Raw genomic sequence first — 18,852 nt, 5'->3', positions numbered from 1 at the left:
GATGGAGTCTCACTCTGTTGCCAGGCTGGAATGCAGTGGCGTGATCTTGGCTCACTGCAACCTCCACCTCCCGGGTTCAAGCGATTCTCCTGCCTCAGCCTCCTGAGTAGCTGGGACTATAGGCGTGCACCACCATACCCAGCTAATTTTTGTATTTTTAGTAGAGATGGGTTTCACCATGTTGGCCAGGATGCTCTTGATATCTTGACCTCATGATCCACCCACTTCTGCCTCCCAAAGTGCTAGGACTACAGGCCTGAGCCACCATGCCCGGCCAGGCATTAGCACCCTTCTAAAGAGCTCGAGGTTGAGGCGGGTGCTCTCTTGCCCTTCTGCCTTTTGTCATGTGAGGACACAGCAACAAGGTGCCATTTTGGAAGCAGAGAACAGCCCTCAGCAGACACCAATGCCAGCACCTTCATCTTGGATTTCCCAGCATGCAGAACTGTAAGAAAAAAAATCTGTTCTTTCTAAATTAGCCAGTCTTAGGTATTTTGTTACAGTAGCACGAACGGACTAAGACTTAGGCTTTAGAAATACCTTGAATGTTTCATACTTGTTCATCAGGTATAATATCTGGAGCAGGAATTTCACATCTTGAAAATACAGAGAGATTTTACAGAGAAAATCAGAAAAGAAAAAAGAACTGTCTTCTTTAGTATCTCCCGTGCTGGGTGCTTTTATTGTCACTGCCCATGCAAATGTGCTGTAGTGTGCAGTTGAAGAATTTCGATTTTCCTCCTTCTGCTTCTTCTCACTTATGGAATACCTGCTTGCCTGTGATGAATAACTCTGGATACACATCGAGTCACCTGGGGAATGCAGGTGAAACAAAACAAAATGAAACAGATGCCTGGCTCATTCCTACAACCAAAAGAATTGAAAGTAGAGTCTCGAAAACATATTTGTACATTCATGCTCACGGCAGCATTATTCACAACAGCTAAAAGGTGGAAGCAAGCCGTATCCACAGATCAAAAGAGGAATGGAGAAACAGAATGTGGTACATTCATACAATGGGGTACTATTCATGCTCAACCTTGCTACCACCTGGGTGACCCTTGAGGACATAAAGTGAAATAAGCCAGGGTCACACACACACATACACACACTCCACTCTCTGTCTCTCTCTATCATTCCACCTGTAGGAGGTACCTAGTCAAAATCAGAGAAGATGGCGGCTGGGTGTGGTGGCTCAAACCTATAATCCCAGCACTTTCAGAGGCCGAGGCAGGTGTTCAAGACCAGTCTGGCCAACATGGTGAAACCCCATCTCTACTCAAAGTACAAAAATTTGCTGGGTGTGGTGGCTTGCACCTGTAGTCCCAGCTATTTGGGAAGCTGAAGCCAGAGAATTGCTTGAACCCGGGAGGCGAAGGTTGCAGTGAGCTGAGATCTCCCCACTGCACTGCAGCCTGGGTGACAGAGTGAAACTCCGTCTCAAACAGAAAAAAAGTGGAATGGTGGTTGGCAGGGACTGGGGGGAAGAAGGAATAGGGAGTTAATGTGTAAATGGGCATAGAATTTCAGTTTTGCAAGTGAAAAGCGTTCTGGAGATAGGTGGTGGTGATGGCTGCACAATAATAGGAATTTACTTAATACCACTTACTACCCATGAGCTTAATACCACAGAGCTGTACACTTAAAATGATTAGGATGATACATTTTGTGTTATATGCGTTTTACCACAATTCTAAAAATCAGAGGGGAAGTTAATGTGATAAATTAACACTTGGCCAGGTGCGGTGGCTCACGCCTGTAATCTCAGCACTTTTGGGCCGAGGCGGGTGGATTACCTGAGGTCAGGAGTTCGAAACCAGCCTGGCCAACATGGTGAAACCCTGTCTCTACTAAAAATACAAAAAATTAGCCGGACGTGGTGGTGCATGCCTGTCATCCCAGCTACTGGAGAGGCTGAGGCAGGAGAATTGCTTGAACCAGGGAGATAGAGGTTACAATGAGCTGAGATTTTGCCATTGCACTCCAGTCTGGACAACAAGGATGAAACACATCTCAAAAAAAAAAAAAAGCAACACTTGATTGTAAAATTCTTATGGAAAATTATCTGGTGGCACGATCAAAAAATATTCAGAAAAGAGGAGCAATGTGCCAACTGTTAAATCGTGTAACGGTAGGTAAAATGGACTCTAGTCGTGATCTGACACATCGTGGAACAAGAATGGGCACTGCAGAAGGGGCTCCATGATTGATGTGTTCTCCTGTGACTTTTTTTTTTCTTAATGTAAGTCTCTTATTTTCTTTTGCCGAAAAAAAGAGATCAGTGCCTAGTTGTAGTGTTTCTGATGGGATTATGTCCAGAAAGGGCCAGGAAGCTAGGTATAAGATTCATCTCTGCCAAAGCTAGCATTCATTCCTGGGCTTTTTTTTTTTTTTCCTAGACACACATTTTCAGGCACATCAAATTGGAGAGTAAATAATAATGGAATGCCTGTTACGTACTGGGCCTGGTGCTAGAAGTACAAAAACACCATTTTGATAAACAAAAGAACATAGACCCTGATGCCGTCGTTCACATGTTCTATTGAATTTATCGTATCTATTGATACCAGAGGACATTAAGCAATTAACTGAACAATAATTACTAAGTAAGGATTACATATTAATTATTTATTACTTAGTAATTCTGAAAGAGTCATACTTCAGGGGGGCTTTTAGACATACAAGACACTGAACCAGTTTGAGGAGATCAATGGAGACCCTAGGAAGGGGCATTTGATCTGAACCTTGAAAGCTGAGTTTGTATTAACGTCTCCTCTCCCTCTTCATTCTTTTTCTGTTTTCCAGCCTTCTTATACCTCTCTTTGCCCTCACCAACTACCTGGGTTATAATCATCTTTCACTTACACGCTACTGACAAATAGCTTGTCAAGAGTGGTGAGATGGCCAGGCACAATGACTCACACCTGTAATCTCAGCACTTTGGGAGGCTGAGGCTTGCAGATCGTCTGAGGTCAGGAGTTTGAGATCAGCCCGGCCAACATGGTGGAAACCTGTCTCTACTTAAAAAAAAATACAAAAACTTAGCTAAGTGTGGTGGTGGCACCTGTAATCCCAGTTTCTCAAGAAGCTGAGGCAGGAGTATTGCTTGAACCTGGCAGGCGAAGGTTGCAGTGAGCCTAGATTGTGCCACTGCACTCCAGCCTGGGTGACAGAGCAAAACTCTGTCTCAAAAAAAAAAAAAAAAAGGTGGTGAGATGATACTGTTTACAGCCTCTTTCAATCCAAGAATGAAACTCCTAAAGGACAAACAGCTTACTTTTGTTGGATCAAGATTAGAGAAAGCTGTCTTTCTCAAGTCAAATTTAGTACTTTGCTTTTTTGTATTTTCAGCAACTCAAGCATCCCAACCTTGTCAACCTCCTGGAAGTCTTCAGGAGGAAACGGAGGCTTCACCTCGTGTTTGAATATTGTGACCACACAGTTCTCCATGAGTTGGACAGATACCAAAGAGGGTGAGTGATCCATCCCTTACAAACAAAACTAAAACACACTGGGATTTGTGAGCAAAAAGGAGCAATGACTCTTTTTAAGACTAGGTAAGAACAGCCAGTGTTTGTACAACATACTCTGCTGCCGAGGTGGATGGGAGAAAAATTACCAAAAATGTTACAAAAGAGATCATAGTCATTTTAATTTTAATGAAGAAACCAGCAGAAGCATCATTAGATTGAAGTTGATTTCTTTGGTACATCATTGCTGCATAGAAGAGATCTCAGTCTCTAAGAAAAGGAAGGATATCAGTTAGTCCTTGCCTGACTAGGGAGGTAGAAGCGCTTGGAGATTGAAAGGAAGAGTCCAAAGGCAATGGCTACTAGGTAATTTGAGACTAAAACAAACATGGTATTTCATCAGAAGCAATCTGGGTGTCTCATCTGCTGTATTACTCAGGATTTCTTTGCTTTCAAGTGACAAAAACCCAACTGAAGCAAGCATAGGTGAAAAAAAATGTGTTGCGGCTGTAACTGGGAAGGGTGGGAGTGACTCCGGGGGCTCAGCTGATCTTACCACGCATCCCTCTCTAGCATATGCAACATCTTTGTGTGCACTGGAAGAAGGCTTGGTGAGCAGACAGAGCCTTTGTCTGAAAAAAGGAAAAAGGAGGAGAGGGTCCCTTCCTGCAATTGAAGGCAGCCTCTTGCAGGGTGAGCAGACTGGATTCTAGCACCCAACCACTCCTCAGCTGGGTGTTTTCAGGCAGGGCAACACAGGTGGTGGCTGTTCTTTCTCTCACTTTCCCCCAGCCCTTATTCTTCTTCATTGTGCCTTGCAAATAAGCTTCCTTATATGGTGGATTTGGGAGGGTATGTGGGTGGCAGGGGATGGAAGGAGTTTGGAAGGGAAAAGTACAAAATAAAAAGCATGGCCACAGACTTATATCAACCTATGTAACTGTTCTAGAAGAAAGAGGTAGCACATGCACATTAAGTCCAGTGGAACTCCTACTGGCTCAGCTCAGGTGATGCAAGTATCCCTGGGGCCAATTACTGTGGCTGGAGGAAGAGGGTGGAATGATTAGCAGGTCCTGGGAGATATTATTCAAAGGCGGCTTCATGGTGGAGGTGGCCTTGGAGTTGAAAGGGGAGGAGACTTGAGAGAAATTGACCAGGGATGAAAAATATCCCATCCTTTCCTTTTTTGGCTCTGTTCCTGGGAGCCCAACTGGCTGGGGATGATAAGAATGGATTATAGATCAGAGCTGTGGAATGGTGTCCCATTCCATGGAATGTGAATGGCTCGCATTCACACTTCACTGGCTGGAGGCTGAGGCTCCTCCAACACCTCTTTCAAGTCTTTGCCAAGGGTTTGCTCTGCCGCGTGGTGATGGTTGTATATGATCTGCTGTGACCTCCAGGCTTGTGGCTTGTGGTTCGTTACTGACCATAGCACAGACTTTTCATGTTTCAGAATGTTAATTTACATAGCCAGAGAAAGCCAAGAGGACAGACACCTCCCTTTAGAAAGTCATCGATACAGAGAAATTATGTTTTCAAAGGAGAAAACATTCATATGTTGATATTTGATCTTTTAACGGCTTGCAAGTGACACTTCAATTATACTTATTAATATAAGTTACTTATGGCTGTGTGGTACCAAAGAGATGTATTTGATTAATCATATTGAGTGGCTTGGGAACACTGATTTGTAGGAGTCAGAAGCCATGAAGTTCAGCTCTTTATTTGGCATACAGTTTGAGCAGAAGAAAAAGGGTCATTGCAGTTTTGAAAGCAGATTTTTAAAAACTCCACTGGCTGAAATAGGTTATATGTTCCGGGAAATAGAAAATGCTTTAATATGGGAGTGAGAGAAAACAGAAAAACCTGTAGATTACAAACCTGTAGATTGTGGTTAATTACAAGCAACCTCGTTTCGAAATGGTAAAATGCTATGGTTTGCCAAATACAAGATTTACTTAAGGAACACTATTAAATGCACATGTTTGAAAAATAAGATATATTCTTAACCAGATTATATCCATTTATTTTGAAGGTTGAGGATTTTTTGTTTGCTTGTTTTAAAAATAAGTCATTTTTGATCATACTGAATAATCATTACTTCTCCAATCTATTTCATTTTATTTTTTGAGACAGAGTCTCACTCTGTTGTCCAGGCTGGAGTGCAGTGGCACGATCTCTGTTCACTGCAAACTCCGCCTCCCAGGTTCAAATGATTCCCCTGTCTCAGCCTCCTGAGTAGCTGGGACTACAAACATGCGCCACCACACCTGGCTAATTTTTGTATTTTTAGTAGAGATGGAGTTTCACCATGTTGGCCAGGCTGGTTTCAAACTCCTGACCTCAAGTGATTCACCCGACTCGGCCTCCCAAAGTGCTGGGATTACAGACGTGAGCCACCTCACTCGGCCTCCCATCTACTTTAAATGCAATTTCAAATTTTTGCTTGTCATCATTAAGGAGTAAATGTTAAACTGTATCAACCAAAGATTTTGAAATTCATATGAAAAGTTTTTAAAATTCAATTTAATTTTCCATTCTGGGATACATATGCAGGACATGCAGGTTTGTTACATAAGTAAATGTGTGCAGTGGTGGTTTGCTGCTCCTATCAACCCATCACCCAGGTATTAAGCCCCACATGCATTAGCTATTTATCCTGATGCTCTCCCTCCCACCAGCCCCCAGCAGGCCCCAGTGTGTAATGTTCCCCTCCCTGTGTCATGTGTTCTCATTGTTCAGCTCTTACTTCTAAGTGAGAACTTGTGGTGTTTGGTTTTCTGTTCCTGCATTAGATTGCTGAGGATAACAGCTTCGATTTATCCATGTTCCTGCAAACGACATAATCTCTTTCCTTTTTATGGCTGCATAGTATTCCATGGTGTATATGCACCACATTTTCTTTATCCAGTCTGTCATCATATGAAAACTTTTTTTTTCTGCCAATATTTATTCCTTTATTTAATTCTCTTATGTTTATTAGCAATGAGAAGAATGTCAGTGGATATACCCTGGACTAGTAAAGTTGCTTTCCTCAGGGGAATCTAGTTTCTGATTGCAATCAGAATGATTTTAATGTTTTATTATTTGGAATGATAATTGCTATTGGTATTGGTAAATGGTATTTAATTCTTTTAGTTCTAGAAAATATATTTTTTAATTGCATTTTAGGTTTGGGGGTACATGTGAAGAACATGCAAGATTGTTGCATAGGTACACACATGGCAGTGTGATTTGCTGCCTTCCTCCCCATCACCTATATCTGGCATTTCTCCCCATGCTATCTCTCCCCAACTCCCCACCCCCTGCTGTCCCTCCCCTATTTCCCCCCGACACACCCCAGTGTGTGATGCTCCCCTCCCTGTGTCCATGGGTTCTCATTGTTCAACATCCACCTATGAGTGAGAACATGCGGTGTTTGATTATGAAAACTTTTTAATTTAGAGACATCCTACTATAAAATAAAATTTTGTAAGCACATTCGCAGCAAAGATGAGTTAGCATTATCTGAGTGACCTTGGGCAAATTGCTTACATGTGTCTTCACCTGTAAAAATGAGAGTTTAGGACTGGCTAAAGTTTAAGGGGACCTCTAGCTCTATAATGCTATGAATAGATTGATGATCAAGTACCTGAGAAGTCAGAAGACTTCGGTTATCTTTCAGTTTCTATTTGATTTATTAGACAATATCAGCAAAGAATAAGCTACTGATGCTGGTGTTGCCAGGTTGGGTTACCAGCATGCTTGGTGCCAGGTGGGATCCCCTTAGGTTAATATACTTAACCCTCAGAATGTCCTGCGATCACTTCTTATATTTCTAAGTACAGATTTCTAAAATACAAAGTTGAACATGCCACCTCCTACATAGAATCCTTTAATAGCTCCCCAAAGCTTACTGGTGTGGGGAAATCTCCCTCGCATGAAATACAAGATCTTACTCACTCTAGCCTCTCCACTCCCCACCAGTTTGCCCATAATACATGACCCGTCCTACCAAATCGTTTGCATTCTAGGGTTCAGGACATGCCGTTTGCTCAGCAAGCGTGGGTTTCCCTACTTTCTCTACTCTGCCTGGAAAACTCCTGCTGTCTGTCTTACAGCTCACATTTGACTCCTTTACGATGCCTGCCAGCACACTGCCCTCTGTAAGATCTTCTGGGATTGTTTATTTACATATCCTATTCGTCCAGTAAACTACAAATCCCAAGGCAAAGAGTTGGGCCTTCCTCACCTGTGTATTCTCAGAGTCTTCCCTGGGGTGTCCAGTAAGTATCCCTTCCCTCAAGCCAGTTTCTCCTCCAGTGTTCTCTGGGGTAAAGGCCCCATCATGTACCAGTTATTCTAGCTAAAAACGTGATGTCATTCCTTGATTCTTCTCTTTCTCTCACATCGAATCTCTCAGAAAATCCTAGAAGTGCTATTTTAAAAATATAGCCAAAATCTGGTCACTTCTCACCACCTTAACCACCATTTTAGATGTTCCCTTAACCAGAGCAGCTTTCTGGGCTACCCTATATAACGTGGTCCACCGCTTCTAGCACAGCACTCTCATGCCCTCTCTCTTTCGCTCTCTCTCTCTCTCAGTCCAACACCACAGAATGTATTCTATCTATTTTTTTCCCCTTTTTATAGTTGTAACTCTCTTCTCCAACAGAGAAAACCTGGCCCCTCTTATTATCTGAGTGTTTCAGCTAAAAGGAATCTCAGAGTCCGAGGCCTCTGCATTCCAGAAAAGAAACTGAGTAAAGAAGTGAAGTGAGTAGCCAATTCAAGATGACACTAGGTAGTTTGTACAGAATTTTCACATTTGAGAATTTTGTAATTCTGGGGATTAAATGTGCTGGGGATTAAAGAAGCAATAATGATATGTGACTATAATTTACTTTTTTTTTTTTTTTGAGACAGAGTCTCACTCTGTCGCCCAGGCCGGAGTGCAGTGGTGTGACCTTGGCTCCCTGCAACCTTTGCCTCCTGGGTTCAAGAGATTCTTCTGCCTCAGCCTTCCGAGTAGCTGGGACTACAGGCGACTGCCACTATGCCCAGCTAATTTTTTTGTATTTTTAGTAGACACAGGGTTTCACTGTGTTAGCCAGGATGGTCTTGATCTCCTGACCTTGTGATCCACCTGTCTTGGCCTCCCAAAGTGTTGGGATTACAGGCGTGAGCCACTGCGCCCGGCCTACTTTTATATGCTCCTTTTATATAATTTATTTGAGGAAATGTTTGTAGGAACTAAAGTTGCCTGCTACTATATCACTATAGGTAATCCGATATTAATACTTAATTTACAGGCCAGGCATGGTGGCTTATACTTGTAATCCCAGCACTTTGGGAGGCCGAGGTGGGTGAATCACTTGAGGTCAGGGGTTCAAGACCAGTCTGGCCAACATGGTAAAACTCCATCTCTACTAAAAATACAAAAATTAGCTAGGCATGCTGGCAAATGCCTGTACTCCCAGCTACTCAGGAGGTTGAAGCAGGAGAATCACTTGAACCTGGGAGGCAGAGTTTGCAATAAGCTGAGATCATACCATTGCACTCCAGCCTGGGCGACAGAGCAAGACTGTCTCAAAAAAAAAAAAAAATACTCAATTTATTGAATAGTCAAAAATATATTCCACTTTTCTGGATGAAATGTAGAGGTTATGGGGAAGGCTGAGGCAGGAGGATCCCTTAAGTCCAGGAGTCCAAGTTTCAGTGAGCTATGATAGCACCACTGCCTCCAGCCTGGGCAGCACAGCAAGACCCTGTCTCTAAAAAAATAAAAAGTGGAGGCTGGGGAAAAGCATTTCCCCTAATGTATCATCTTAGTTGCATTTTTCTAAGCCTTTTTTCTTGACAGTGACTTTTTTCCAGTGTCTGTGCCTATATTCCACTCACACAAGGAAAAGAGAATTTGGAGAGAAGCAAATTCAAGCCCAGGGACAGAGCCCCGGTCCAGCAATGTCCAACCATCCTTCCCGGAAGTGGCCTCTTCCTTTCCTTCCTGTGATCCCACTCTCTGTTCAAACACCCTCTGATCTGCTTGAAAGGATTTCCTGAACGTCTGGCCTGTGACAACAGTGGCCTTGTAGCCTCTCTCAGAGGTTAAAAGTGACTTCTTGTGGTCCCCTTAATGCAGCCTACTCAAGAGTTTCCTCTGTGATTTACTTATTAGTTTTGGCTGACCAGAGCAACATTGTTGAATGTTTGATTTATCAAAACAGTAAGTCCAGCCAGTGGGTTGGGGTCTCAAAAATAAATGCACACTCTCTGTGGTTCATTTCTTTCACTCCCTGCCTTGGTTTGTTGTTGTTGTTGTTTTAAATGCTCCCAGGCAAGGTGCCTCTTTCTAATTCACACAAAGTACCTGCTGGGACTACTGATTGCCCTGGTAACATAAGATTTGAGTCAGGGAAGAAGCACTGGGAGCAGTGGCTTGGAGTTTAGCTGGTGTGATGGAGAAGAGGGTAGAAAGATGTAAGTAGGGTACATCTGGCTGCCATGGCAGCATGGGGAAAGAACCAGGATGCCTCGGGTTTTTACATTATTACTAACATTTGTTACATGGTTTGCAAGGTAAAGCTCTTCACTATAATCAGTAAAGTCTTCATTATCTAAACAAACAAACAAACACAGCAATGCTGCTCTGAGAGACCATGTGCCCACACGTGGAAGATGAGTCCTGCTTCAAAGCCATCGGTTTGGGGCAACTTGAAAAAATAAACAGCATCTTTTGTGCTGAATAGTAACTAACGTTCCATCAACAAAAAATTCCTTGTAGAAATGGAGCTCAAGTTACCAGGCAGTTTCCCAGTGGTTATAAATACTTGTTGAAATCCCTGGAGGTTTTCATGTCCTTACCTGTAGAAGTAGATGTTTGCATATGAAAAAAAGCTCATCATCACTGGTCATTAGAGAAATGCAAATCAAAACCACAATGAGACACCGTCTCACTCCAGTTAGAATGGTGATCATTAGAAAGTTGGGAAACAGATGTTGTAGAGGATGTGGAGAATTAGGAACGCTTTTACACTGTTGGTGGGAGTGTAAATTAGTCCTTCCATTGTGGAAGACAGTGTAGCGATTCCTCAAGGATCTAGAACCAGAAATACCATTCGGCTTAGCAATCCCATTACTGGGTATATACCCAAAGGATTATAAGTCATTCTGCTATAAAGGTACATGCACATGTATGTTTACTGCAGTACTGTTCACAATAGCAAAGACTTGGAACCAACCTAAATGCCCAACAATGATAGCCTGGATAAAGAAAATATGGCACATATACACCATGGAATACTATGCAGCTATAAAAAAGGATGAGTTCATGACCTTTGCAGGGACATGGATGAAACTGGAAACCATCATTCTCAGCAAACTAACACAGGAACAAAAAAACCAACTACCGCATGTTCTCACTCATAAGTGGGAGTTGAACAATGAGAGCACATGGACACAGGGAGGCGAGCATCACACACCGGGGCCTGTCAGAGGGTCGGGGGCTAGGGGAGGGTTAGCATGAGGAGAAACACATAATGTAGATGACGGTTTGATGGGTGCAGCAAACCACCATGGCACGTGTATACCTATGTAACAAACCTGCATGTTCTGTATATGTATCCCAGAACTTAAAGTATAATAATAATAATTTAAAAAGTAGATGTTTGCATCTTTGCTAACCTGTTGTCGCTAGAATTCAACGGTGTGCTGGTCACACATTTTTACATTTTGGATTCATGGAATGACTGTTTGATGAGTAAGATGACTGTGTGCCACCTAGGGTTTTTTCACTACTAAAGCCTGTCTTGGTTTACTTTTTCTTTTCCTGAGCTGAATTCCATGGCTACGCTAAAGAATGTGTTTGTGCTTCTTTATTTTTATTAGGGTACCGGAACATCTCGTGAAGAGCATAACTTGGCAGACCCTGCAAGCTGTAAATTTTTGCCATAAACACAATGTAAGTCTCATGATCTCTTTTGAAAAGTGAGAAGGCTCCCCTTAAGCTGAGATGGAGCCTTGTACAAAGTTTATATCACACTTTTGTGGGTAAAAATTTTTACCCAAATCTTCATAAGCCAGGTTGGGTAAATAGAGGCTAAAAATGCCAACCTAGGTATTCCTTCTTGCTTAGGTTATATAAAACATGCATTTTTATGATTTTAAGAAACTAGTGCCAGGCATGGTGGCTCCTGGATGTAATCCCAGCCCTTTGGGAGGCCAAGGCAGGCAGATCACTTGGACCCAGGAGTTCGAGACCAGCTTGGACAACATGGCAAAATCTTGTCTCTACAAAAAATTTAAAAAGTTAACTGAGTGTGGTGTGTGTGCCTATGGTCCCAGCTACTCAGGAGGCTGAGGTGGGAAGATCGCTTGGGCTGGGGAGGTCGAGGCTGCAGTGAGTCAAGATCATGACATTGCATTCCAGCCTAGATGACAGAACGAGACCCTGTCTCAAAAAACAAACCCACAAGAAAAAAACCCCCAAAATTAGTCATACATTTATACTGATTAGAAACCACTCAGATTTAAGGCAGAACCCCATTCACTTGGAGTCTATATGGTCTTGTACTCCCAGAAGTCTGTGAAATTAGGGGAAACCCCAGGTGACTCATGGCTGCTTAGCAGCAGTACGTCAATTGCAGGAGGTGGAGCCCCAAGTGCAGTGCAAAGTGCTAGTGTCTGCTTTGGTGAGATATGAGTGTCGAGTCTGGATCCAGTGAAAGCCTGTGACACTCCCGGCCACAGCTGGCTGGCAGAGGCAGAGTAGACTATTGCCCTGGTGACATGGCTTCACAGATGCCGGGAAGCCTGATGCTCCATCCAGTGCAACACTGCCCACTGCCTGCGCATAGAAGCCAGATTCCAATGTTAGAGCTTCATTTTGGCCACGAGTGCAATTTCACTGCAATATTTTATCCTACCCAACTACCAGGGTCAATTTAGGTGGTAGGGCTAAATCTCCTTCTTTGTGTTGTTCCAAATGATTTTTCCTGATGCTGCATTCCCGGAAGGAGGAAGTATGAGAGTAGACAGCACTTCTCCCTGCAGAGCCTCCAACTAGCTAAAGGCTATAATCGTTGTCATACACGGGGGATAGTGGACACCCATATTGTTAATTACTGTGACTCAGCACTCTCTTGAGAGCAGGCTTTAGGATGGGAGAACAAGAGAGACTGCACTGAGATCCTGATAGGGCAGCTCTAGGACGATAAAAACAAATAGAATGCATACCACGGTTCCCTGGAGAGTCTCAGACGCTCTGTTTGGCTCCATGTGCTGATGGGGGTGGGTGCAGAAACTTGTAAAGAATTCCTGGAACAGAATCGGAGCACATACTTGCTCGCAAGTACTTCTGACCATATGTCATCATGATATTCATGGTGTACCCATTTATAGCAATATGTGAAGCCAGTGGTAAAAGAATAGAGATCTCAGGGATGTTAATTGCAAAGAACCAGATAGATTGTAATAAAATCCCAAAATTGTTTTATTTCACCCCCAAATTTTCCAGAATAATCAATACCCATGGGGAAACACTGACACTGATCCCTAACCCCGAAGATCCTCTGGAGTGAGAACTGGTCATGCCCAAGAAGAACCCAAGTCCCTCCAGATTCTTAAGTCAAGAATAACCCCAGGGTTTCAGGCTGCAGGATGATCTACCATTCTCCTCCTGAGAGGAAAACACTTGGCAAAGAGGAAGATTATTAGGGATCCTGAGCAGTATTTTGACCCAACTTTAAAAAAAAATGTAATTGTTAATTAGGTTGTTGATTTATTCTTTGCCAAAAAAATTGTCATTTAATGAGAAAATCATGTGAAGTTTCTCAAACGTTCTTCTATCACCGTGTTAAAGAATGTTGACTGTGTGCTGGAAACCACGGGTGATTTGAGTCTAAATGATAGAGCGGGGCCGCATCCTGAGGGGTGGCTGCAGCTCTCAGAGCACTCGTGTGTGGGACAGAGCTGACATCTAGCGACTCTCCCCATAGGGCGAGGGCTGCTGCCTGCTGTTGTTTATCTTGTCGGGGTGAATGTCAGAGCTGGAAGGGAGATCTCTTGGCAAGCTGTGGTTGACGCCCTTCTCTTCCCAGCTTATCTCAGCAGGCCCAGGTCTTGTCCTGTTTACGAGGCCAACTGTGTTCTGTTAGCAGTTAAATGACTGAATTGTGAATTCTGCTTATGCACCAATTTGCAGCTCCTGCAGTGGTGATGCCGGCCTCACCCGGCGCCTTTCAACATTCTCCCTTTCACCTAGAATTGTCGGATTAAATACAGGACTCCCAGTTAATTGTGAATTTCAGATAAACAAGCATAACGTTTTAGTGTAAGTACATCCCTGAGTTTTTCATGGGACGTACTACACTAAAAACTTATTTGCCGTCTATCTGAAATTCACATTTAACTGGGAGTCCTATATTTTTCCTTGCTAACACTGGCTACCCTACTTTCATTTTCCTTTCACTCTTCTTGGTTCTTTTGGGCCTTTCAGGAGTTCGGGGTGATTCAGCCTCTGACGGGGATGGTACTAGATTTATTTTAGGCTGCTCTTTTGCTGTTGTCCAACAGGCCAAGGAAAGACTTAAATGATTTCTCCAATATTTGCTAAATAGTCATATGTTTCGTTTATCCCATATGTAGATCAGCTTTAATACTATTTTTGTTTGTTACACTAGTGCATACATAGAGACGTGAAGCCAGAAAATATCCTCATCACAAAACATTCCGTGATTAAGCTTTGCGACTTCGGATTTGCTCGGCTTTTGAGTGAGTATTGAGATTTTCTTTTGTTAAGTGTAAAAGAAAAGTTCTTGATCCAGTAAAGGATCTAAATGCTCTAGAAGTATACAAGCTAGCATTTGTATATTTAGGGCATAAGCCTGCTATCAATTATACTTGTGTATTTACTGAAAATGTGTAGATACATACAGTGGTTTACATATATATGCTATGCATAAATTATACTACAGTAAAGTGGTTATTAAAAAAGTATCTTACCTTCCTAGTTTCTACCATTTCTTGCTAAAATAACACTTTTCAGAAGTGCTACTTTAGAAGAGTGTCCTTCAACCTTGGATGCAGATTAGAAGCAACTGGGGAACTTTTTTTTTTTTTTTGGAGACCAGAGTCTTACTCTGCTGCCCAGGCTGGAGTACAGTGGCACAGTCACGGCACAGTCACGGCACAGTCATGACACAGTCACAGCCCACCACAGCCCCGCCCTCCCCAGTTCAGGTGATCCTCCCACCTCCTGAGTAGCTGGGACTACAGGGGTGAGCTACCACACCTGGCTCAGTTTTGTATGCTTTTGTAGAGATGGGGGTTTCGCCATGTTGCCCAGGCTGGTCTTGAATTCCTGGGCCCAAGCAATCCACCCACCTAAGCCTCCACAAGTGCAGGGATTATAAGCGTGAGCTACTGTACCCAGGAAGCTTTAAAAACTATGCCCAATACCCCCCAGAACGTTCCCAGGGATTCTGTTTTAATTGGATTAGAGTGTGACTGGAGCATCTGTAATTTTAAAAATATATTCAAGTGATTTGAATGTGCAACTAGAATTGAGAACCAGTGATACAGAAAGGCCACAAGACTGGGCTTAGGCTTGACTTCTGAGATCTCCCCCTCCAGTTTTGATTCCAGCCCTCCTCTTTGTTTTCCATGCCCTATCACTGGCCAGCTGGACCTAATGACTATTATACAGACTACGTGGCTACCCGGTGGTACCGCTCCCCTGAGCTGCTGGTCGGGGACACGCAGTACGGTCCCCCAGTGGATGTTTGGGCAATTGGCTGTGTCTTTGCTGAGCTGCTGTCAGGAGTGCCTCTGTGGCCAGGAAAATCAGATGTGGATCAGCTCTATCTGATTAGGAAAACCTTGGGTAAGTGGTGTTTTTGTCCTATGTTTTGGAAAACTGGATTATTTCCCCGCGTTAGGGCAGGGCAGAGCCAAGTTCCCAGTCTCACCTAATGCCCTGTAGGGCATTAGGAAAGAGGAAAACTCAAAGCCTCATTTAAATGACTCCGTTAAAGGTGGCCATATTTGTTTTAATTATTGAGTACTCATTGTCCAAAAAGACCTAGGATTCTTGAGCAGTTTGGATCAAGTTAAAACATTAATAATGATCATAACAACAATAAAAACTCACATTTCTGTAAGGGCTTAGCAGTTTACAGAACGCTTTCGTTGTTTGCCTCATTTATGATGATGGGGTAATTCAGCTGAATGTCCTTAACCCCAGGCTGCCTGACTAGTTTGGATTATTCAGACTCTATGGAGGGTGATTCCCAACCTTCTGAGTGTCAGGAGGAAGCCTGGTTTTGATGTCTCTCTGCCCATCTTGCTTTCCCACCACAGTACCCTTTCCTTTCTCTCTACCCTCGGAGGCGGAGGGGAAGGGCAGGGGAGGAGAAGGGAGGGAAGGTGAGAGAAAAAACCCATCAGTGGCGATTACCCTCTTCCAAAGTCAGGGAGTTTAGACACTACTCCCCTGAGTATCTCAGTTTGAAGTACAAGAGTTTTCCTCCTGTAAACTCTTGTAGCAACTGCCATCACCATGCCTTGCCTTGTAATCTTATCTTCCCCAAAACACTGTAAACTTCCTGATGGTGAGATCATGTCTTAATGTTTCTACTTACCCTCTACCAGTGTCTGCACATTGTAGGCAGTAAATATTTGCTGATAGCTTGACTTTGTTCAGTGACATGGAAGGTGCTTTGTAGGCCTTCCAGGGGCACTCAGCCTTTCTTGGCTGTGTTTCCTATAGCGATTTTAGGACAGCTTCCCATGTCACCCCTCTGGCACTAGAGGAAGAAGGAATTGTGCTCATGATGCAGCTCACTGAGATCTGGGCAAGGCATTAGAGGGTATATTTTGCCTTCACCAAAATGAGGTGAGGCAGCAGTTTTTGCATTTGAGTGAGAGGTAAATTTTTAGGACGCATCAGTAAAATTAGATAATTTGATACCCTGGAGTAGAAACTCCCACAGTGCTCTGGGAAATGGGCCTAGTTATGACCCAGGAGAATACCTTTGAGTATCTCCTTATATTCTCTGAACAAAATCCCCCTTCAAGTGTAATACAGAATTTTACATATAGGCGATGCGATTTTAGCTGATTTGATGGAAATGTGGGCAGGAGGATCTTCCTAGAGTTCCCTGGAATATAGAAATACTCTTTTTGTTTCATTGCTTCACATTGTAAGTGCTTCTAAACATACATGAAACGGGATTTCCAAGTGAGCACTAATTGGTGAAATAAGAAAAGTTGGTCCCCATGTGGAAATGTATTCCTTCTAGCTAGAAAATCCAGGATCCCCCTGCCCTCCCCTCCCTTCTCCTCCCCTTCCCTCCCCTCCCCTCTCTTCCTTCTTCAAATATTTATTGAGTACTTGCTGTATGTTAGTAAGACACTGTTATAAGTGCTGGGGCGATACAATTATATCTTGACCTATCAGGATTCAGTTTATATGATTTTGATTTGTGGTTGTTGCCCTTTTGCTGTATGTGTGTGTGTGTTTGCATGTGTATGTGTGTGTTTGTGTGTGTGTGTGTGCTTCTGAGTTGTTTGGTTTGGGTTCCTTCAGTACACTGTAGGCTCTGAGAACAAGAAGCTTGAAACCCTCAGTTTCCATTGCTTGCCTCTTCCGTGCCTAACACAGTGTGCTGCCCACTGTAGGGCTCAATACAGGCTGCTGAGGGTTGCCTGAATGCCTCTCCTTCTGATTGCCCGAGAACACTGCAGCGTCCATAGATATGGGCACAGACAAACACAGCATTGATGGAAGAAAACCACAGGTCAGTGTTTGCTAACCAATTTCACTTTCTTTCTTCTTATCCAAAGGGGATCTCATTCCTAGGCACCAGCAAGTGTTTAGCACGAATCAGTACTTCAGTGGAGTGAAAATTCCAGACCCTGAAGATATGGTGAGTAACCCATTTTGGAGAGGGCTCTGTAGGCCAGGCTAGCTAGGCTTTGGTCGTTTCACCTCCCTGAGCCCCATGGCTTACCCTGCATTGGAGGTCAGTCTAAAAGAGAAAAAGAAAATTGGAGCAAATTGGCTAGCAAGACCTTAGCCTTAATGAGAATTTACAGGCTGTTGATAACAGAGTTTACCAAGCCTGTTGCACCAGAATGCGGAGCTCCCTGCTGGAGCCACACCTGTCCTTTATCGTGTTTTAGCAGTTGAACCTAGGTAGCTCAGAGCCAACCAACCTTTAGACATAGACCTATCCAGCTAAAGTTAACTACTTTTTCCTCAGCACTGTCCAAATTCCCTACTTACTATGCCCACTCTCTCCAGACCATGGGAAAAATCATAATGTTTACTTGGGCTGGGTGCGGTGGCTCACGTCTGTAATCCCAGCACTTTGGGAGGCTGAGATGGGCGGCTTAGCTGAGGTCAGGAGTTCGAGACCAGCCTGGCCAACATGGCGAAACCCTGTCTCTACTAAAAATGCAAAAATTAGCCAGGCATGATGGCACATGCCTGTAGTCCCAGCTACTCAGGAGGCTGAGGTAGGAGAATTGCTTGAGCCCAGGAGGTGGAGGTTGCAGTGAGCTGAGATTGCACCACCGCACTCTAGCCTGGGCGACAGAGCAAGACTCATCTCGAAAAAAAAAAAGAACTTACTTGACCAGCCTTACTCTGGTGCCTGCCCTCTACAGCCAACCCAAATGGAGGAAACCCATTTTTTAAAAACTGAAAAATTTGAAATGTTGATACCTTTAATCTACTTCCAACAATTTATTCCAATGAAACCGTTATCTAAGAGCATAAAAATGTAACATTATTTAATGGAAATTATTTCCTTTAGTATTCCATCAGTAGGAGATTAAGTATAGTACATCCTTACAATAGAAATACCTCATCACGCCAGGTGTGGTGGCTCATATGTATAATCCCAGCACTTTAGAAGGCTAAGGCAAGTGGATCAAGGGCTGGAGACCAGCATGGGCAACATGGCAAAACTCTGTCTCTACTAAAAATGCAAAAAGTTGGCTTGGCATGGTGGCATGGACCTGTAGTTCCAGCTACTAGGGAGGCTGAGGTGAGATGATCACTTGAGCTCAGGAAGTTGAGGCTGCAGTGACCTGAGATTGCTGCACTCTAGCTCGGACGACAGATGTAAGACCATGTCTCAAAAAAGAAAAAAAAAAAAAGAAAGAAATACCACATAGTAGAGCTGGGTACGGTGGCTCACACCTATAATTCTAGCAACTCAGGAGACAGCTGAGGTAGAAAGACTGCTTGAATACAGGAGATCAAGACCAGCCTGGGCAACAGAGCCTGGGCAACTCTGTCTCTACAAAATATTTTTTAAAACTAACTGGGGTTGGTGGCACATGCCTATTGTTCCAGCTACTTGGGAGGCTGAGGCAAGAGACTCACCTGAGTCCA

At 43.5% G+C, this 18,852-nt stretch overlaps 1 protein-coding gene across 2 annotated transcripts in view; it reads left to right on the top strand.

Annotated features, from left to right (window-relative positions):
- The window catches only part of CDKL1 (cyclin dependent kinase like 1), a 62,392-nt gene that overhangs the window by 28,291 nt on the left and 15,249 nt on the right, over positions 1-18,852 (top strand). For both annotated transcript variants that reach the window (XM_064365850.1, XM_021668188.2), the window contains exons 2-6: positions 3,352-3,473; positions 11,340-11,412; positions 14,132-14,222; positions 15,133-15,333; positions 17,295-17,377. In XM_064365850.1, the coding sequence (XP_064221920.1) occupies positions 3,352-3,473; positions 11,340-11,412; positions 14,132-14,222; positions 15,133-15,333; positions 17,295-17,377 (570 nt within the window). The remainder of the gene's footprint in view (positions 1-3,351; positions 3,474-11,339; positions 11,413-14,131; positions 14,223-15,132; positions 15,334-17,294; positions 17,378-18,852) is intronic.

This window comes from Aotus nancymaae, unplaced genomic scaffold (assembly GCF_030222135.1).
Source record: "Aotus nancymaae isolate 86718 unplaced genomic scaffold, 86718_ANA_hifiasm-v0.15.2.pri h1tg000062l, whole genome shotgun sequence".
Lineage (NCBI taxonomy): Eukaryota > Metazoa > Chordata > Mammalia > Primates > Aotidae > Aotus > Aotus nancymaae.
This window is presented reverse-complemented; position numbering and strand designations above follow the sequence as displayed.